Source organism: Arabidopsis lyrata, assembly GCF_000004255.2.
Source record: "Arabidopsis lyrata subsp. lyrata unplaced genomic scaffold ARALYscaffold_8, whole genome shotgun sequence".
Classification (NCBI taxonomy): Eukaryota; Viridiplantae; Streptophyta; class Magnoliopsida; order Brassicales; family Brassicaceae; genus Arabidopsis; species Arabidopsis lyrata.
In genome coordinates, this window is record NW_003302548.1 from 1,005,443 (window position 1) to 1,024,575 (window position 19,133).

Consider the following 19,133-nt stretch of genomic DNA (forward strand, 5'->3'; position numbering starts at 1 on the left):
TGTTCCTCGTGTATCCCCAATTCATCTTGAGATTCTCTCGAGCCTTATCGAGTCCTTCTGTTCAACAATTACATATAAAAACTTTGCGATTCTGAAACTCCTTTGCAAACTGTGAAACTCCTGCTCTCATGGACAACGTGAGAAATGAAGCGCGAAATGGAGTGTCTCACTGTCTGTCCTAATTTTGTTACACTTGGCAGTAACCATAAAGTTTTGCACTTCATTTCACACCGAGGGTCTGACAAAATTTGTAATAAATTGATGAATCGATTCATATTTTACGTTGAAAATCTGAGATTGTGTCTGATTCTGAGTTTATCATCATAAAAACGAGAACCCAAGTTGTAAAATCATTCAGTAACTCTCCAAAAGGAGAAAAAAAAGAAGATAAATCGAAATAGTTAACGACAGATAAAAGAAAAACCCTAGATGATGTTATCTTTGAGGGCTTTTACTCGTCTTCCTGGCTACGCAACCTAGCAAGCTTGTTGGAAACAACAATGTCTAGCTGAGAAGCTCTCTCCACTATGGCCTTTCTCTTCTTTGTTGAGACATTGTGAGCAATCTCTGCACAGTAAGTCCTGTGAAGAATCCAAAGCAAAACACACCATTAGAATTTGCTCAATAATCTTTGTGGTGTAACAACACTAAGGAGTCCTAATCATTACCTGTTGTGCATCATGAGTAGCTCGAGCTCAGAGGTGTTGTGAACAACGAACTTCTTGAATCCATTAGGGAGGTAGTGGCGGGTCTTCTTGTCAGATCCGTAACCAACATTGGGCATCAAGGTGACACCCTTGAACTTTCTTCTCACCCGGGAATCAATACCCTTAGGCCTCCTCCAGCTTTCCTGAACAATAACAATCGAAAAACAAAGGGAATCATCAGAGAATGAGAAACAAGCTTCCTGACGAATGAGATAGATGAGAAATGTCAACAGGGTTAAAGTAACAGTAAGCTTATCAAATCAAAAGCAAACTGTGTCGCAAGACCTGTAGGAGATTCACTTTCTGCCCGTGTAAAAACGAAGTAACCAGAAACAGAATTAGAATTCTGGCTACCAGATACCACAGGGCATTATATAGATGCACAGTCTTATAGTCCTAATGCATCATACTGAAACAATCTAGACTTAGACCTAATGATGATACAGTAGAAGCAATCATTTTTTTCTAATTATCAAAGCCTAAACTCCAGAGAGTGACGAACGAATACCCATGAAAAAAGTTGAATCTCTAAACCTGAAAAGGAGAAAAAGTGAATACCTTGACGGTGATTCTGCGATCACTCTGGGGTCTGATGAATTTGGCAGACCTCTTCTTCACGACCTTCTTCGTAAGCAACGGAACCGCCATTTTTACTCCTCTTCCTCTACAAAATCACCAAAAGGTACAGAAGCGTGAGACGAAGCATTGATTTCAATTGATACATACACAAACTAACACAAAGATGTGATTCAGAGAAAGTGAGAGAGAGAACTTACGGTGATGAGAGCTTCCTCCGCCGCTAATGTGAAAGGATGTTTTTTAGAAGACTGAAGTTTGCTATATAAACATAAACTAGGGTTTCTCTGTGAAAGGTCAAAACCGTCATTTTTCGTAAAAGATCAAAGATTGGTCAATAGAATCAACGGCTGGATCTTCAACTTAATCTAAATGCACAATCAACGGTTGGATCTTTTTTGGGGTACAAATCAACGGTTAGATCTTAAGTTTCTCAAAAAGAGGGATAGAGAGTTTTGAAATTTCATAAAGTTTTTTTTAATAAACCACGAAAGGTCAGTAGCTTTGGTTTGTTTTGGTTATCATTGATTTGTCAAAAGCTACGATGTGTTCGGGCTTGTCATTCCAAAAGCTTTTTAGATGTGAGGACGAAAAACTAAGTAGCATAATATACATGTTCTAAACTGTGATGTTCATCAAACAAATCTTAGCTGATGAAGAACATTCACTCAAGACTCTGCATATATCAGAATGAAACTCAAACGAGTTCGGTTCTGATGGTACGGACTCAACCCACTCCTTTTCAACCTTCTGAACATGTGAGTGCATCTTCATAACAGCTTCAAACTCGATTTTGCCCTTTAATCTCTTCAAAAACTTCATTGAGAATGCCATTTCCAAGTTCTTGAATACAGATTCTTCGGTCATCTGGATCCCAATCTCAGCACCTTTTGCACTAGCAAATCCAACGAGCATCGGATTGATGTAATGTTGCGAAGGTTGTGGTTTTGTTTCAATGCTGTGTACCTATGAAATTGCCAACATCTTAAAGCTTAATGCCTTTTACCAAATTTGAAGAAGAAAATCAGAAAGGATCAAACTTTTCTAAATATAAGTCAGATCAAAGAGATTAAGCGATGATGTTTAGATATCGATACCTGAAGATAATCGATTCCCAGACTGGAAAGAGAGTCTGTAATTCCATGTGAAGCAAGGATGCTCAAGACTCCTCCAGAGCCAACCGGGGACTTAAGTATCTCCCATGGAGATTTCATCAAAATCTTGTGCTTTTTCGGTTCCTCTGGTGAGCTACATACTACTGGAAGCGTTTCTTCTTTGAGAATCCAGATCTAGAAGATAGTAGAACATGAATTTTGTTAAAAAAAGCCTGATAGAATATGATGACCGAAATGCAAAATGATCCTTGGAAGAATTAAAAGCCTTAGCCTTAACCTTTTCTGCTTCAAATCCAAAATGATCATTATCCTGAAATAGCTTCTGCAGAGCTTCAACGGTATGTTCAGGGGAAACTATGACAAGTGGCACGCAAGCGTGATCTTCTTCCTGCACATAACCCGCCAGTTATCCTGTAAAATCATAACTAAATGACATGAAAAACTCACTAGTTGGTAAATTATGCATCAGCTAACCTTTATGAAACTCTGCTCCTCATCAAGTAGTGTATGAAGGTACGAGACTACACCATTCTCACCTTCTGGTTGTTCGTTCTCGTGATCATTGAGAACCAAACAAATAGAAACTTTACCCTCAGAGAATAGACTTTTCCCTTGTTGAAGGTAACTGAAGTTATCACCCATTTTCTCTTTGCTTGCATCAAAACTAAGGCATTCTCGTGACACATTCAGAGTACATTCCGATACTCTAGCTCTCAGCTCATTGATTTCCTCAATTACATTCCATCTAATTCATCAAGATTCAAATGAAAAAAGAGAAAACACACTTCTCGCAATTGTTGGGAAATTTCTTGAAGTTAATTTACCTCTTCGATGAGGTGTCAATACTTTGCAACGCTTTCTGAAGCAGTGTGGAGTTTACGTCAAGGATATGATCAGCAAGTAAATTCCTTTGAGACTTTTCTCCAAACCTTAATCCATCAAACACATGCTTTTGCTCCAATTCACATAACTTCTTTTTAGCAGAAATAAGACGCTTCTGCTGCTTTTTTCTTTCTTTCCATTCCTGAAATGACCAGAGCGTAGAGTTTAAAAGACCAAGAAAGATCAAACTGTAGAGTCTCTAAAGACTGGTCAATATGAAGAGCGAAGAAGAATATGCCTCACAAGCTGCCGCCTTTCTTTCTTGGACCGATCATCTGCTCGCATATTCACCTCGAGGAGTCCCTTCGGGGGAGTTATATACATCTCTTTTCTTTCTAAATCAACATCAGGAACAATTGCGTCTACAAAAGGTATCCACACAAGCTGATTGGTCTTTGCACTCCCGTTGCAGACTTCCATGGATGAGTCAAGCAAAACGTGTAGAAGATCATTTCCTCCATTGTCGAAAATATTAGCAACAGTTCCAACAAGTTGACCCGTCTCCTGTATAAGATAACTGATTTAGACCACAGACATTTCACATTTTCGATATATATACAAGAAGCAAAAACACAATATACCTTGAGAAGAACTTTCATGCCTACAAGATCACGAGAGTAAAATTCATCATCATCAAGCTCAGGACGATCATCGTCCTCAGCAAGCAGAGTTGCACCAACGAGTTGTCTCACCTGAAGGAAATAAAACCCCCAACTTAACAAATCATGTTCAACTGTTTCTTCTAAATCTCTCATGGATCACTAAACTACCTGATCAACATCATCCAACCCTCGAAACTTAAGAATCCAACTCTTCTGGGCAGGATGAGGTCTTCCTTCAACTAATTCAACCTCATCAATTTTTTCTTGTCCCATCAATTGTTGTTTTAACCATCTTCTACCAGGCTAATGAAGGAATCACGCCAATGGTAAAGCAATGTCAAATAGTATGAAGTGCTTATTTTTTCCAGAAAGAAAAAAAAAACACAAATTTCTCTCTTTCTAATACCTTGGAGAAACGTAAATCAGGAAAATCAGTGTTTGGTTTTATGCAAATCTCGCCTTGTAAGCCATGAACACCAGACAAGAATCCAACTTCAACTAAATCCAATTCACTTTTACTACTGGTTTCAACAGCTTCTTGAGTAGCTGAAGATTAAAGAACAAAGAGAGCCAAACAAACCAAAAATTAGAATCAACTCAATAATCCAGTTGCTAACAGCTTCTCAAAACCCAAACTTTCTTAAGATTCCACAGCTAACAGAGAACCCAGAATAAACAAAACTAGTTACCGGTGCTACGAACGAGGAAGCTGGATTTCCCACGAGCTCTCACGAGACTGAAGTGACAATTTTTGGTACGAGACAAAGCCGAGACGGGACGAGATACTTCGAAGCTTTGGAAATGAGGGGAGAAATTGGGATTGAATAGTTGAATTGGAGTGAAAGTGATTGAGGCCGAAGAACAGAGAAGCGAAGGTCTCAGCATTATCTCTTCCCTTAAACAATGGATATGCCGAAAGTTGTAAAAGCAACAACAAAAAAAAATCTCAACTTTACCGAAACGGAGAAAGGTGGTTACAAGCCTCTATATGATCCGGAGGGTTCTCATGGTCATGTGTCCGTGTCTCACGTGTGAGCACTTAAGTTTGGTGGATTGGATTGTAGCTCGTGGCCTCCTGCATGCCTTGGGTTTTATCGGCCTTAAAAACCAGAAGTGGTAGAGATTTGATGGGCTAATAACATACTTGTATGTGGAACTTGGGATATCAAAACATCGAGCCTAAACTCGAAAGAAGACGGTTCATGGCATCACCAACCGGCAAGGCATGAACTGCCGTTTGACCTACGCGACATGACATTTATTTCATGGCAACTTGTGTTGTTGTTGTTTTCTGTCTTGTAACCGCGTTGCACATAAGATAGCTCACCATCTTTTAACTTTCGAGTCTTAGATAAACCGATGCATAATTTTGTTTCACTTTCAATGGAGAAGGGCATGTCGAGACAAAGGAAAACTGTTGTGAGGTAGCCTTCATATATTATAGATAGGTTCTTAAGACTATCAAAGAACTTTTGATAATGTGTAAAGGTTTCTATAGATTGTAAAATGATGGTTACACAATAATAAAATCATTCATGTATTGTACACTATATAATGTATGGACTGAGCAAAGTATACTTTCATGGGAAAACATCAAGGAGCCTGCGACTAGTTTTTAGGAGCTCTGGTTCCTGGAAAATTCACTCAGGATATCATCAAAGATCAACACACTAACTTAAACCAGTCACACAGCACATAAATGTTAAAACCTAGGAGAAGACATACCAAGCTCAGAAAACACTGAAACTGGGATATATACATTTTAAACAATCATCTTTCACTAAAACGTGTATGATATTAAGACAATAACCATTTTTTACTCTACATGAAACAAGGGACAGAAACAGAGGGACATAGACAGGTTTGGGACCAAACTATAAGTAACAAGATTGTGAAACAGCTTTCAGTATAAAGATTACAAGGTTCAAGAGGAAGGAGATAAGAAACAAGAAGCAGAAGAAGCTTGTTAGACCAAAAAAACGAGAAGTAAAAATGGATTTAAAACTTACCTACTGTTGTCATTTTCCATAAAGCGTATAAATATAGTTAAGGTTTGTTACTTCTTTGGATGATATCTGCACATAAGGCATGCAAAAATCATGAAAATTTTAATGAGTATTATGGACTATATATATATACCATGAGCTTGACTCGATCATCGCATATTCAGAATTCCTCCAACCTCGAACTCGAAGTATGATATCTCATCTGAATCTTGCAAAGCCAAGAGACGGAAAACGTGGGATAACTTTGCTCAGAACCTTAAAAATAAACAATAGAAGCTGATAGAAGATTCAATAAACTTCTGCATTATTTGATTATATTTCTGTATTTATATGACTGGCATAGACGCAGGTAAAAACGTTCTGGATTTACCAGTCCAAGTAAGAATTTCAAGCTCAACTAACAGTAGAAGAGGAATCCAAATAAAGAGACCATGAACGCCGCTGGTATTAACTTCCAAAATGATTTCACGCAATAGTAACTCATTTGTACACATCCATTATCTCAGCTTAACCAACTGTACATTTGTAACAAACTGCAAGATTTTCTAGGATCTATCTTGGCAGAAGAGAACCAACAAAATCATAAGATTTAAGCCCACAACTAGGTCTTCTATTAAAAAAGCGAGCAAGCAAGGAAACTTAATATCACTAGACTCAACGAGCTTATTCTTTGGTTACCTAATTAACGACCTAAAAAGAGATATGAGGAACTAATTAAGGGCCAATTTATGACTAAAATCAAAAGGAAAGATATCAGAATCTGCACTCGATGTATATAGAGAAAAAGAGAAGGAAGCTCTTATTCCTTGTTACCAAATCTCCTGCCAATGATAGGCCGAACATCATCAGCAACAGCCAAAGTCTCTAAGAAGGGAAGTATAGAAATCAAACCATCATCAGTTGGATCATCATACCAACTTTTGATAGGGATCCCATTATTTATTTGCAATCTGTACACCTGAAACAATTAACAAAGAAAAGAGTTGGATAATCAAAACGGGTCCATGTATAATTATTATACACCAAGAAAGTTTGTAATTTTTAATATTCTTCAAACTGAAATTGATGGAAGAGGCCTTTCATCAAATTTATAGTATTCTCAGTAACAGAGTATATCAAAACATAATGAAACATCAGACTTCAATGAATAATGTCAAGACCCATGAGCAGATCTTAAGATAAAGTACCTGCGGACAGTTGTCAATTATAGCCACTTTGGCCAGATCAAGACCCAGTACAGTTAAATCCTTGGTGTAAATTCCATCCAAAAGAATGCAGGAATCACGATAAAAACGCTGTGATATGAACTTTCCCTCTGGGTCCAATATATCTAGAAGTTGCGAAGCATAGATGTTGTGGCTTGCTGTGAAGATGACGACATGAAACAATTCTCCCACCCTCTCCAAGAACCTGTAAAGGTGTGGCCTTTGTTTCACATAGACCGTGTTTTCTTGCATGTTGAAAAAGACTCTGAAGGAAAAATCTGCAACATTACACGATTCCAGAGTCGAATGGACCAAAGTTTCTGCATTTAAAAATAAAACATATTTGTTAAGTTCAGTAGCTCATCTACCTTAGAGGTCAGAGAAACAGAAAATTTAACAGTACAACGTCATAAAAATGCCTAAAAAGTATACTACATTAATTTTAAGGGAACAACTGTTATAACGAATGAGCACTGAGCACAAGATGAGAGAATAACGTGAAAGGATCAGACTCAATAATAATTAAATGAGGAAATCATACCATCCAAATCAAGGACAAGGGTCACAGACTTCTTTCTTAGGGTATCCCGAGGCCAATAATTGGATACAACATCCGACAATTCTGGCTGGTTTTTTATAAAAAGCTGAGGATCAAAGTCTTCAGCTAGTTCAGATTCAGCATGATCCTCTGGTTCCATATTGGGCGATCTTGTCCGGTTGAATGCCAGAAACAAGTCATGGTTATCGAGATTAATCTTGCCAACGTCTGATTTAATATCATCTGTGTTGGCTGATCCATCTTCTAAGTAAGGTAGTACCATGTACTGTTCAGGAAAGATGTAATGAGGTAAGGGGCTTATTTCAGTGAAAGCATCATTGTTTCCACTCTCATCAAACGGCAAGCTCGCAATAAGAACATCGGAAATATAGAAATCAGAAACATTGCACGTTTGGTTGTCAAAGTAAATCTTGTTGCTGCTCTCGTCGGCTCCCCACCTAGGGGTTTCCCAGTGCACAGAGTTTCCTGCTGAAAATACTGAGGAAAGAAATCTATTAGCTTTGTTATATGTCAAACAAAGGAAAACTTATACTAAAACTGTAACAGGAACATATACCTCGATCAGTTCCATTCAGTTCATCATTCAGAACAGGTGAAAATATTGTATCTGAGTTCGACATGTAATTGCAAGCATTTTCCTGCACATAAATGTTAAAAGCACGATAAAAAAAAGTTGCTCATCCAGTATCCGTGAAAGAAGGATGATTGAAAGTCAGCTACACATTTATCAAATCGTACCATTTTTTCGACAGATTCAGAACCATCGACTGAAGATGCAAACCCTTGAGACTGAGAAGTGTCGTCAACAAGCATTTCAGCAGGCTCATTGGTTTCAGTATCCCGAGTAAAAGTATCCAGCCCTGAAGAAAAATAACACAATCATCAGAGAGAAGAAACCAAAAAACGATTGATGACACAAGAAACTCAGGTTATCAAAAATCGTTACCAGGATGCTGTTTCTCATCGCCGTCACAAGCATGAGTAATAGCTGCGGTCATGCTTTCCAAGTCCCCTGATATTTTGGACAAAGAGCAAGAATTTCTTGTAGTTGCTTTATGTTTCTTACAGACACCAAGAACCTTGCTTATCTTGCTCTTCATTTCTATATATGGCATTGGCTCTGTATACAGAATTATAACGACCTTGGATCAAGCACATTTAGGTGCAACGGGACCTTCTTGAAAGACCAAACCAGCAGAAGATGCTGCAAAAAAACAGAGCCCATCACAATCAATCATTTTAATAATAATCAAACCCAAAATCCAAAAAGGAGAACAGAATCTACACAGCATGGACATGGAATCTGGGATCATGGAGACAAAATCGAGAAGACAAACAAACCACAAGTCAACCTATCAGAAATAGCAAAACCCAGAATCTTTAACACATAAAAAAACAAAAAAACCTAATTATAATTCACAAATAGGTCCCTCTATTCAAACTTACATGCTCTACTAAAAGTAAAGTTCCAAGACCAAATCAAAGATACAGTAACATAGAATCAAGTCATCGTTAAGCGAAATTAGAAAGCGATAAATCAAATTAGCACACAAAAACGAATTCGGCAGAATCAAAATTCAAACATAAACTCACCACAGATAAACGAAACCCAGAACAAAATTCACAAATCCAGCACAATTCGGAAAAAAAAAAAGGAAACTTTATCAAAACCCAGATGAAATGGAAGGTTTTTCTAACAAATCCAAAAAATTCAAAGCATAAACAACCACAGAATCAGAAATCGAAAGTCAAACAACACAGAAGAAAACAAAAACAAAATTTAAAAAATATAACGAAAATATAGAGGTGAAGACAAAGAAGAAGAAGAAAGCGATCGAATTTGGGGGGAAGAAGACGGACCTGAGAGAGAGAGGATAGGAGAGGAGAAGAGAAGAGAGCTGATTCGTCGTCGTCGTCTTCGTCTACTTTGTGTTTGTGTTGTGGGTCTCTCTCTCTTCTCTCTGGGTTTTTTCTTTCTCTCACATAACTTCCACGAACGGTCAAGAGAGAATGATACAAGCCTTATGACGGCTCTTTATTGTCTCTAATCGACGGCTACGATTTGTTCCTTTGGTGGGCGCTTCTTATCCAATACTGAGCCAACACGTGTTGTAGTAGACCAGCTGGACGACTCACCCACATAATTTGACGCGTGTTCAAGCCCCTCGCTTTTTTTCAAATTGTTTAATAATTTTAGATTCTTTTCGAGATTTGGAGCAAAACAGAAACTTAAAATAATTACGAAAATTTACCAAATACTTTTAATTGTTTCTGTTTCGTCCTTTTAAAAACAGTAACCGAAAAAAACAAACCGAACTTAACCGTTAAACCAAAATCGAACGGAAATCTGCTTACGTCATGATTTCTTTAATTAAGAAATCTATAACCAAAACTGATTTAGTTCACACAAACGAAACTGAACCGGATAAACCGAAGTGGATTAAAATTAATTGAATGCTAAACTTGGATTGAAAACCAAACCGAACAAAACTGAAATTTCATTAAACCGTTAAAAACTACCAAATTACAATTGGTTTTTTTATCAATTCGAAATTCAAAGTTTGGTAAAGGAATTCTTCATCCTAATTCTATATCTCATAAAAACCGGAAAATTCGTTAACTATTATTAAAATTGAAATTTTTGGAACATTTTTTGTTTTTAAATTAAATAACACAATCAGTTACGTGTCCATCGGCTTTCATGAGATTCATATAGAACTGATGGAAGTGTCAGAAGATAGATTTGCTTCATTGACTGCTCCAGATTCTTGACTCTACAAGAACATCTATTCTTAGTAAACAGCTTAAGTAGATATAAAATAAACAAATTTAAAGGTTTTTGAAGCAAACCTTTTGAACATCACTGTTTGTTGTGGAGACCTGTGGCTGTGGCATAGAGAGTCTTTGTTCATCGCCTTTTGCTTCTCCTTGCAACTGCTGTTGTTGAAGATAGAGAAAATACTGTTGTTGTTGCCATTGTTGCTGTTGGAACCATTCTTGTTGTTGTTGCTGGAACTGAATTTGCTGCTGATTTTGTGGTTCTTGGCTCTGTTGCTGTGTATTGAGCTGTTCCTTCACCTGTTGAGGTTGTGGATACTGAGTATTGGCTTGAGATTGGTACTGTTTGGAGAGAAGTTGCAGAAGATTCTGATCTAGTTGTGGCTGAGGGTTCTGATTTGGTTGTGGCTGTTCAGACATAAGCTGTTGCTGTTGCTGATAGTAATAATAGCTATAATAATACTGTTGCCACATCTGGTTATAAGCTTCATGACTCTGCATCTGACCTTCTTGTTGGTAGTTACTTTGCACTGGATTCTGAGGAATCTGAGTTTGAGGATAAGCAAAGGATGTTTGAACCTGAGATGTAGAGTTTTGATATTGGTTCTGCGGATTCTGTGAGTCTGGAGGCAATACAATCATGTGCTGACCAAGTATCTGAGTTTGAGGATAAGCATTGGATGTTTGAACCACAGGATGCATCTGAAGTGCAGAGTTGTGAAATTGGTTTTGCGGATTCCGTGAGATTGAGCTTTGTAGCGCTGCTCGATTGTCTCGAGGAGCAACACCCATGTGCTGACCGGGAATTTCACGACCAGTTCCGACTGGAGAATACGACATCTGAGGAGGTCTCTCTCGAGAACGAGGTTTCGAATCTCTATGAGTCTGGTTTAAATCTCTTCTGGGGTACCTGTTTCGACCAGTTTGCCTGAGAGACTCTTGGCTTTGGTAACTTTGGGGACTCTGTGAGCCACTAGGTTGGATCACAATAGCATCTGATTTCACAGTATCTACAGAACTGGACGAGAAGTGAGCTTGTTTCGTGACAAAACCATGTTTTGGTGTGGCTTGGATCGGTAGGCTAACTTCACGAGAGCGTTCACCACCGTCATCCGCTTTTAATCCCATGGACAGATCACTCTGTGACTCCCACAAATCCTCCCTCTCAGCAACATTATCCTTTCTTTCAACTAGATGTCCTGAAGCCAGACACCCCTGATTAGGCTCAGTGTTTACATAATCAGCCCGAACAGCATCTTTAGATTGGGCACCATCAGGGTCTAGAGATGACTCTTTCTTTTCTTTTGGTGTCGAATCGACTGTGCTGCTAATGCCTTTGTTTGTTAATAGGTCCTGATTCAAGCAGTCACGAGTCTTCTCTCTTCTCTGAATCAACTCTCTAAATGAATTTCCTGAAGGACGGGACCCATGTAACTTGGCTCTAGCAGAATGTGGGAATAATTTTATGTGTCGACCCAAAGCCTTCCTCACATCATGGATGGTTCCAGAGAGGTCAATAAACTGCTCAAATCCAAGAGCAATTACTAAGTATCAAACACATTCTAATCAATCAAAAAATGGGGAAAAATGAAATAGACAAGCAAAAAAGACTACGGAATCTCCTCTGTAAGAAAAACCTTACCTCCATGTATAAATTTGATATCTCTTCTTTGTCCTCTGCGCTCAGACCATCGGAGGAATCTTCCTGGTGAGATATTTCCTTATCTATGATAGAATCTAACAAATCCACTCCTCGAGACCCTCCATGCATCATCAAGAGTCTTATAAGTTCCTGTTAGCGCAAAGATTAACAGTGATTGAAGGTTAGAAACGGTAGCAGACTTTTACAGAATATCAGTCAAGCTGCCAGGCATTAACACACCTCAAGAAGTAATTTGCAGTGAGGAACTTTCTCATTGCCTTCTATCAGAATCTGAGCAGCTTCATCAGCACTATTTGTAATCTACGAAAAGGAAGAAAACCATAAGATAATGAATGAATTCTAAACTATGTGATGTATTGAAGGTAAAGGTAGTGACCCAAACAGTTCTCATAGCTCTAAATCTTGACATATTATTAACAGATAACTGAAATAAAAACTTTTTCGAGTCAAGACACATTACTTACCATGTACTTGAGGCGAGAAAATTGAACATACAGCAAGGCGGTGGTTTCCAAATTTTCTTTTCCAATGAGCGTTTTATTCAGAGCCTCTCTGTACGTAGTAACAGCACCTTCAAAATTACCCTGCATGGAAGAGTGCATAATTAGATATCTTGACCACTGAGACATCAAAGCCAGATAGTACCGATTAGTGTATCATTCTTACCAGGCGCCTTTCCATGTTAGCCTTCTTAGTTACATTTTCAACCAAAACAAAACCAAGTTCCTCACCACATCGAGACAGAGCAACTGAAGCAGCAGATGCATCTCCAACGTGTTCCTTGAATCTTGCATTGAATAGATGGATAACAGATGCATTCTACAACGAACATACAAGGCGTCATACAAATGTATGATCCTAGTTGTTCCTCTACCTTGTATCTGATTTTTTTAGATACACTAAAGCGAACATAACCCCAATTACCTTGACAAAAGTTTGTGACGCTCGAGCCAATGCGAAGTTTGCTAGCTCCCTTCCACCCTTGCTTTCTACAAAATCCACATAGCGGAACCAGAACTCGGTGTAATTAGCGCATGGTATTAAGCATCTCTCATAGAGATGAATAGCCTGCAATTAAAAAAGAAACAAGTTTTATATATAAACAAGAATGGAACAAGAGCCAAACTGAATCAGTAAAAAAGGAATACCTCTTACCCAATCAAAGTCCCCATATGTTTCGGCAAAGCTCAAATATGCATGCCAATTGTCGAGCTGATTAGTGTCCAACGGATTTACATGAAAATAAGGCCTGCGGATTTGTGTCTCAAAGCAGCTTATTTTCTCCATCAACTGCTGTGAGTCTTGGTAGAACTGTTCTCCAATTGACCAATATGCATGCAGTGCTTTTGACACAGCTGAGCTAGAGGAAGGACCCATCAAGTCTCTTACAACAATAGAGATCTCCTCATCAGTGTGACGTGTAAGGACCAAATCTTCTTCCATGGGGTCTGAAGAAAGGTCTCCGTTAACATGTATTCTACATTTAATCTTCTCCTTCAAAGAAGCCACAATCTTCCTGAAGCTGAAAAAAGTACAGGACAACTATATTGGAATGGAGAAAGACAAACTTCATCTACAGGAACTTCATGTAAACATCGTGGTAGTCATTCTAGAACATATGTAAAAGGACATACTTTTTGTAGTAGAGATCCAACTTTTTGGATGGATATCTCAGGGTCCGGAGATATAAATGAGCCAATGAACTCCATTGCTGCTGCCCCATAAGATATTCTATATATTTGTCCCAAAGATTGCAGCAAGAATAATCTTTTCCCACAAATGAAAGCCCCCTCTCAAATGATCTGCCACAAGAGAAGTAATCAGTTCCAAAAATCATCCTTTGGCTCTCCGCAAAGTGTAATAGATAGAGATAATAAAGTAAATTGCCATTCTATCATTAATTGCATATGCTTAACAACTAAAACAATTGTAGCCAGATGGAGAAAATAAATCTACTACATAGAACAATTGCAATGATGACTAAGATTGATGTTTGAGTGCCAAAACAAAATGGAAAGTTTAATATAAAAACAAAGCCTACAAAAAGTTCCGAAATACCTACTAACATCATGAGGATCTTCATAAGCAGCAACAGCGAAAGCGCAATAGTCGAGCCATACAGCTACAGAATAAGTAGCTGCTTGTACTGCTCGTTCGAAAACTTCAAGAGCATCTTCTGAAGTGCATAACTTTATTTTATGGTAAGCATATTTCCTCCAATAGCCATGGCACAATGGAAACTCCAACAAGAAAGCATCGTAAACTAAACATAACTTCTCAATATCATCCTACAAATAGCAAGTTCAGAGATTTTAGTTCCTATGAAAAAAAAAGTTTTGAAATTCACACAAAAGAACCCTAATTTAAGATCACGAAATCAGAAAATGCAACTTTGCACCACAATGAGTGCGACTTACGGGGAACGAAGTCTCTATTTCGGAGATTAACAAAATCCATTCATCAAAATCAAGAGCTCCACTGGAGAAAGTTTCTTGTAATCTATCGTTGTCGAGGAAATCTGCAAACGAAATCAACCCAATGAGGTGACTTAAGATTCTATTTGGTTCTTTGAGTAATGGCGGAATCGCTCTGCAATGGAGATAACCCAAAACTGATGCACAGAGAGAGAGAGAGAGAGAGAGAGAGAGAGAGAGAGAGAGAGGGTTTACCACTAGATCCGTCTAATTGTGGAGACGGTGGCAATGGTTCCTTATCGGAGACGGCGGTCCTAACCTCCGTCGTCACCATTGATAGACAAGACTTTGAATTCTCTTTTTTCAATTATGGGTCAATTTGGCAAATAACAAATTTCTTTTGAAATTTTTAAAAATGAGAGTGTGAAGGTTTTTAAGATCATTATAAACAAAATGGTTGTCGGATTTGTGCGTCGAAAACGGCTGTCGCAAATTTGCGAAATATAACGTTGTTAGGATCGTTACAATCTCAAATGAGCGACAAGTTGCCAAGTCCTCATATGTTAGAATTGATTTAGTGTTATTTGATATCAAATCTTTCGAATATTTGCTAATTTGTTGCTAATATATGATGAGTTAACTATGAGATGATTACGAAGCACATTCGCAACGAACATTAGGTTAGAAGCTTTTGTGGTTTCCCAATTACTTAGGTATCATTATCCTTAAGAAACCCAAAAAAGATAGTAAGGCTTCCTTTGAAGTTAAAGTGAGAAGGTTTTATAAGCATGAAGATATTTCTCCAGAGATAGTTGTTACCTCTTGGATGTCTAAAACATATATGCTTTATCTAGAGAAATCTCTTTATGCTTATAAAACTTTCTCACACTAACTTCAAGAAAGCTTTACTATTTTTTTTAGTTCCTCACAAAACAATAATATCTAATAATTGGCAAACAACAAAGCTTCTACCCCAATGTTCCAACCATACTTAGAAGTTGTTCTTCTTTTACCCTTCTTCAATCTATCTTTAGTTATGTAGTTGGAGACTAGATATACAAAATTCTCAGTAGAATACTCCATTCCATTGGAGAAAAAGTCTGTCTTTATAACATTTTTTGAATGGTGATTCAAACTTAGGTTTAAATGGGTCAAGTAACGTATTTGTCTATTTAATTGGTTCAAATAACGTATTTGTCTGTTTTAGTTTCTAATTAATTAGGATATCAATTTTAACTTAATATAGGACAAAATGATTGTATGGGTATATACTAAATAGATGTCAGTTACGTTTTTTTTTCTATAGATTCAGGTAACGTTCATTTGATTTTAACAGATGGAGATCAAATGTCATAAATTTAACAGATGGAAAATGTCATTTGATGTTATTGATTAACAAACCATAACTTCAACGTCTATTGGACCCAGAGCCGGACTTAAGGACATTATTACGAAGCATTGCAATGGGACTCCCATTTTAGAAGGGTCCCACATAATTTGTTTTCTTTTATATATGTATATTAATTATTGTTTATAGATCTTAAAATATTATATATGTCTAAAAAATTTATAATTATTATATACAATTGAATAATAAAAAAGAAATAGTAAGTTATTTTTTCTTTACAAACCATTAGATTTCTTTCATCGAATAAGAGAAAACCTTTTTATTTAAAAAAATTCTAAAACAATCAAGAGTTTTGCTTAAACTAATTATTTTTACTCTGATTTTTTTATTTTATAAAAAATTTGATATTATTTTTTATTTAATTCGTATGGGGCTCCCGATTTCTTTGGTCCGGCTCTGATTGGACCATATTTTATCTTCTTTCGTGAACCCTACCAAACCTTAAATCTGAATCTTACCCTAAAGACTTATGGCTATCAACAGTACTAGAAAATAAATGAGAAAAATACTCCGTTGGAGGTTGTCCAGAAGATCAAGAATGACCCATATTTTTATTATAGATACTCTTTAAGTCTTTAACTTTAGCCAAAACTTAATTTACACCCAATTTTTTTTGTTGTGGTTTAAGCAAAGAATAATAAGTACAAAGCTTGATGAGTTTCATTGCATGTCAACTTCGTTGGAGAATATTGCACTTAGATAAACGTTCTTTGACTTCATTCCAATCTGCATGTTGTACATATCAAAACCTGAGGTTAATGAATTGTTCAAATACTTAAATGACAAAAAATCAAGATTCAAGAGCTTAATTAAACCTGGTAAATTTCTGAAATCAGGTTCAATTCCACCACCATTGATGTCCATATGGTTAGGTGTGACATACTTTCCTATTGTCACAACAACTCCTGAACCATCTCGGAGTTCGTACACCGATTGAATCAAACCCTAAAAACCCATTGATTCAATTGACATGAAGATGATCACAAACATTTCAAAATCGATAGATTGGTTATAAAACTAGTAAGACTTTGGAATAACCTTTCCGTAAGTTCTTTCGCCAACAAGAACTGCTTTACAGTTATCATGAAGTGCAGATGCCACCTGGAGAAAAATGAAAAATTTTCCGCTTAATGATCCAAAAAAGACGAGTTTGCGTGGCTTAAATCTATTGAGATTACTCACAATTTCACTAGCACTTGCTGTTCTGTTATTTACCATTACCTGCAACAATGATTAGGATTCTATTCAGTGGCTGATGCAAAACAAAACATAATAGTGTGAAAGATTAAATGGCTTACATGATCTATCACATACAATAAGTGGGGCAATGATCAACGGTTTCTTATCCGAAACAACAGTTTTTTGAGCCTCGGGGTCTCTCCCAGCTGTATATATCACCTGTTACACAATTGCAACATATAGCATGAGTTTAAGCAAATAGTGATAGAACTCTTCATGTAAGTTGAAGCAAGCTATTCGTTTTAATATTCTTGAAAAACGATTGAAAATGTTTGGAGGATTCTAAATGATTGTTGCTTTACCATATCCCCTTCATCTAGGAACAGCTTAGCAGTTTCTATTCCAGCCTGAAATAATCAAAACCGAGAAACGCAGCCTAAGTGAAGAATCAAGTGGTTGTAAAGAATTTGTGAGAAGATATGGTCTTAAGTTACAGTTGTAGAATGAACCTGCACAAGTCCACCAAGGTTATCTCTAAGATCCATAACGAAATAAGACGCACCCTTGTCTTGGAGTCGTTTCATTGCTGCACATAGTAAAAAAAATGTGTAGCATAAACACAAGTAGCTTAAAGGATGGGACCGAAAGTTGATAACTTTGATGTGACAAAATGAAAAGGCTTACCAATCACCAAATCTTTTCTAGCCAGAGCATTGAACTCTTTTAGGCGAATATACCCGACAGAGACTTTTCCATTGTCAACTTTTTCCAACCGATAAGAGACTGGGGTCTGTGCATTAACTTGTCTCTGGATTTTAAGAGACTTAACAGGTCCACACTTCCCATGCTTCACCTAGAATATGCATAAACTACATAAATCTTGAGTCCAAACTTAAATCAATAACTCATGTATTTAGTCTGTATCTTATAATTAAGAATAGTAACCTTGAGAACCACAAAAGTTTTACTAGGGCCTTGTAACAAAGATGATACTTCAAATGACGATTTCCCACTAACATCCATTCCATTGACAGCAAGAATTTCATCTCCCTAACAAGAGAAGAACATGGCACACTTTAAGCAAAACCAGCAGCAAAGCAAGATTCTAGAAAGAAACAAGACCGGCTTTTAACCTGTTTCACACCAGCAATATCAGCAGGACTGTGCAATACAAGACCAAGAACCTTCAACTTTACATTTCCACCACCATCAGAAACTTCTCTAAGGTTTATTCCAATACCAGTAATGTCATACTTCGACATCCTAGAAAACTACAAACAAGTGACATAAACAAAGTTATGCGTAACTAGAACAACTTAAGATTCCTTCCTCCACCAATCAAAATCAATGTAAAGAACAAAAACCTCATCTGGTGATAGGAATCGAGTGTATTGATCACCCAAACTTGCCAACATATTCTTAATCACTTCATGAGCCTTTGATCTACTCTTAATTGGACTCGCCAATATATCATCCTTCTGTTTCTGCAAAGTAACAACAAAAAATTCAACCTTTACACATAAAAAGCTTCTTCCTTTATCCACCCCAACAAGCTAATTCACATACCTGCCAAGTTTCAGGAGTCCAGCTATGGCTACGAGTATCGAGAAAGGCACCATTAACAATCTCCCAAGCTTCTTCAACAATCCCTTCATTGGTTACTAACTGAGGCTTAAAGTCATCATCTTGCATCTCAGTATCAGCTTCTTCCTCGTTAGGACAATCCTCCGGAGACGAATCAAAGTGATTCAGAGAAGATTCAAACGATGACGAAGGAGGATTGAGAGAGAGATAAGGATCATTAGCAGCAGCAACGGAGGAAATCGGCGACGAGAAAACGAGAGTGAGTGATAGAGCTCCGGTTAGGGTTCCGATTACCGATTTTTTGAGAATTTTACTAAGGGCAGAGTAGTCGAATTGAGACGGAAGTGTATATTCCGGGAGAAATTGCGGCGTCGCCGGTGATGACGTGGCGGATAACGGCGATGAAAATGGAAGCAAAAGCCTCATCTTTTTTTAACGGTCAAGATTCAAATCAA

At 37.4% G+C, this 19,133-nt stretch overlaps 5 protein-coding genes across 8 annotated transcripts; all 5 read right to left on the minus strand.

Annotated features, from left to right (window-relative positions):
• Positions 1-256: 256 nt before the first annotated feature.
• Positions 257-1,581, minus strand: LOC9301266 (60S ribosomal protein L32-1). Its single transcript, XM_002865146.2, has 4 exons — positions 1,484-1,581; positions 1,266-1,371; positions 669-850; positions 257-581 (listed from the first exon to the last, which is right to left on the minus strand). The coding sequence occupies exons 2-4, from the start codon at positions 1,353-1,355 to the stop codon at positions 452-454; spliced, it is 402 nt and encodes a 133-aa protein (XP_002865192.1). The 5' UTR covers positions 1,356-1,371; positions 1,484-1,581; the 3' UTR covers positions 257-451.
• A 249-nt stretch (positions 1,582-1,830) lies between these two features.
• On the minus strand, positions 1,831-5,257 carry LOC9301267. The gene is made up of 10 exons (XM_021025437.1): positions 4,572-5,257; positions 4,289-4,428; positions 4,051-4,185; positions 3,862-3,972; positions 3,524-3,784; positions 3,223-3,422; positions 2,873-3,143; positions 2,676-2,786; positions 2,381-2,572; positions 1,831-2,249 (listed from the first exon to the last, which is right to left on the minus strand). Exons 1-10 carry the CDS (start codon positions 4,765-4,767, stop codon positions 1,902-1,904), a joined length of 1,965 nt encoding a protein of 654 aa, XP_020881096.1. The 5' UTR covers positions 4,768-5,257; the 3' UTR covers positions 1,831-1,901.
• Positions 5,258-5,638: 381 nt separating this feature from the next.
• On the minus strand, positions 5,639-9,726 carry LOC9301268 (probable C-terminal domain small phosphatase). Of its 2 annotated transcripts, none has more exons than XM_021025444.1 (7): positions 9,513-9,726; positions 8,599-8,856; positions 8,391-8,512; positions 8,209-8,290; positions 7,635-8,129; positions 7,076-7,413; positions 5,639-6,846 (listed from the first exon to the last, which is right to left on the minus strand). In XM_021025444.1, exons 2-7 carry the CDS (start codon positions 8,765-8,767, stop codon positions 6,688-6,690), a joined length of 1,365 nt encoding a protein of 454 aa, XP_020881103.1. In that variant the 5' UTR covers positions 8,768-8,856; positions 9,513-9,726; the 3' UTR covers positions 5,639-6,687. The 2 variants fall into 2 exon arrangements, with proteins under 2 accessions (XP_020881103.1, XP_020881108.1); XM_021025449.1 differs by lacking the exon at positions 9,513-9,726 and adding an exon at positions 9,246-9,378.
• Positions 9,727-10,135: 409 nt separating this feature from the next.
• LOC9301269 (pre-mRNA-processing factor 39) lies at positions 10,136-14,904 on the minus strand. 2 transcript variants are annotated; one of them, XM_021025404.1, is made up of 12 exons: positions 14,763-14,904; positions 14,511-14,611; positions 14,152-14,381; positions 13,728-13,895; positions 13,249-13,615; positions 13,018-13,161; positions 12,760-12,912; positions 12,558-12,677; positions 12,313-12,393; positions 12,073-12,222; positions 10,503-11,951; positions 10,136-10,426 (listed from the first exon to the last, which is right to left on the minus strand). In XM_021025404.1, the coding sequence occupies exons 1-12, from the start codon at positions 14,839-14,841 to the stop codon at positions 10,361-10,363; spliced, it is 3,108 nt and encodes a 1,035-aa protein (XP_020881063.1). In that variant the 5' UTR covers positions 14,842-14,904; the 3' UTR covers positions 10,136-10,360. The 2 variants fall into 2 exon arrangements, with proteins under 2 accessions (XP_020881063.1, XP_020881069.1); XM_021025410.1 differs by lacking the exons at positions 14,511-14,611; positions 14,763-14,904 and having other exon boundaries at positions 14,156-14,246.
• A 1,529-nt stretch (positions 14,905-16,433) lies between these two features.
• Positions 16,434-19,124, minus strand: LOC9301270 (carboxyl-terminal-processing peptidase 1, chloroplastic). 2 transcript variants are annotated; one of them, XM_021015645.1, is made up of 12 exons: positions 18,661-19,124; positions 18,459-18,578; positions 18,228-18,365; positions 18,040-18,144; positions 17,779-17,947; positions 17,604-17,680; positions 17,457-17,501; positions 17,230-17,313; positions 17,098-17,136; positions 16,954-17,016; positions 16,731-16,860; positions 16,434-16,641 (listed from the first exon to the last, which is right to left on the minus strand). In XM_021015645.1, the coding sequence occupies exons 1-12, from the start codon at positions 19,102-19,104 to the stop codon at positions 16,586-16,588; spliced, it is 1,470 nt and encodes a 489-aa protein (XP_020871304.1). In that variant the 5' UTR covers positions 19,105-19,124; the 3' UTR covers positions 16,434-16,585. The 2 variants fall into 2 exon arrangements, with proteins under 2 accessions (XP_020871304.1, XP_020871305.1); XM_021015646.1 differs by lacking the exons at positions 16,434-16,641; positions 16,731-16,860 and having other exon boundaries at positions 16,948-17,016; positions 17,214-17,313.
• Between the last annotated feature and the right edge of the window lie 9 nt (positions 19,125-19,133).

What these genes read in the sequence shown, in the direction of transcription:
- LOC9301266 (XM_002865146.2), bottom strand. Translation starts at nt 1,355, where the DNA reads ATGGCGGTTCCGTTGCTTACGAAGAAGGTCGTGAAGAAGAGGTCTGCC. An exon ending in ATCGCAGAATCACCGTCAAG is followed by an intron (nt 851 to 1,265) that starts GTATTCACTTTT and finishes GTTATTGTTCAG; the next exon opens with GAAAGCTGGAGGAGGCCTAA. An exon ending in CTACTCATGATGCACAACAG is followed by an intron (nt 582 to 668) that starts GTAATGATTAGG and finishes GATTCTTCACAG; the next exon opens with GACTTACTGTGCAGAGATTG.
- LOC9301267 (XM_021025437.1), bottom strand. Translation starts at nt 4,767, where the DNA reads ATGCTGAGACCTTCGCTTCTCTGTTCTTCGGCCTCAATCACTTTCACT. An exon ending in CTTCCTCGTTCGTAGCACCG is followed by an intron (nt 4,429 to 4,571) that starts GTAACTAGTTTT and finishes TTTAATCTTCAG; the next exon opens with CTACTCAAGAAGCTGTTGAA. An exon ending in GGTTGGATGATGTTGATCAG is followed by an intron (nt 3,973 to 4,050) that starts GTAGTTTAGTGA and finishes TATTTCCTTCAG; the next exon opens with GTGAGACAACTCGTTGGTGC.
- LOC9301268 (XM_021025444.1), bottom strand. Translation starts at nt 8,767, where the DNA reads ATGCCATATATAGAAATGAAGAGCAAGATAAGCAAGGTTCTTGGTGTC. An exon ending in ACTGAATGGAACTGATCGAG is followed by an intron (nt 8,130 to 8,208) that starts GTATATGTTCCT and finishes TTCTTTCCTCAG; the next exon opens with TATTTTCAGCAGGAAACTCT. An exon ending in CCTTGTCCTTGATTTGGATG is followed by an intron (nt 7,414 to 7,634) that starts GTATGATTTCCT and finishes TTTTAAATGCAG; the next exon opens with AAACTTTGGTCCATTCGACT.
- LOC9301269 (XM_021025404.1), bottom strand. Translation starts at nt 14,841, where the DNA reads ATGGTGACGACGGAGGTTAGGACCGCCGTCTCCGATAAGGAACCATTG. An exon ending in TTTCTCGCCTCAAGTACATG is followed by an intron (nt 12,394 to 12,557) that starts GTAAGTAATGTG and finishes TCCTTTTCGTAG; the next exon opens with ATTACAAATAGTGCTGATGA. An exon ending in TATCAAATTTATACATGGAG is followed by an intron (nt 11,952 to 12,072) that starts GTAAGGTTTTTC and finishes GGATTTGAGCAG; the next exon opens with TTTATTGACCTCTCTGGAAC.
- LOC9301270 (XM_021015645.1), bottom strand. Translation starts at nt 19,104, where the DNA reads ATGAGGCTTTTGCTTCCATTTTCATCGCCGTTATCCGCCACGTCATCA. An exon ending in TCCTAGATGAAGGGGATATG is followed by an intron (nt 17,314 to 17,456) that starts GTAAAGCAACAA and finishes ATTGTGTAACAG; the next exon opens with GTGATATATACAGCTGGGAG. An exon ending in TGATTTCAGAAATTTACCAG is followed by an intron (nt 16,642 to 16,730) that starts GTTTAATTAAGC and finishes TACAACATGCAG; the next exon opens with ATTGGAATGAAGTCAAAGAA.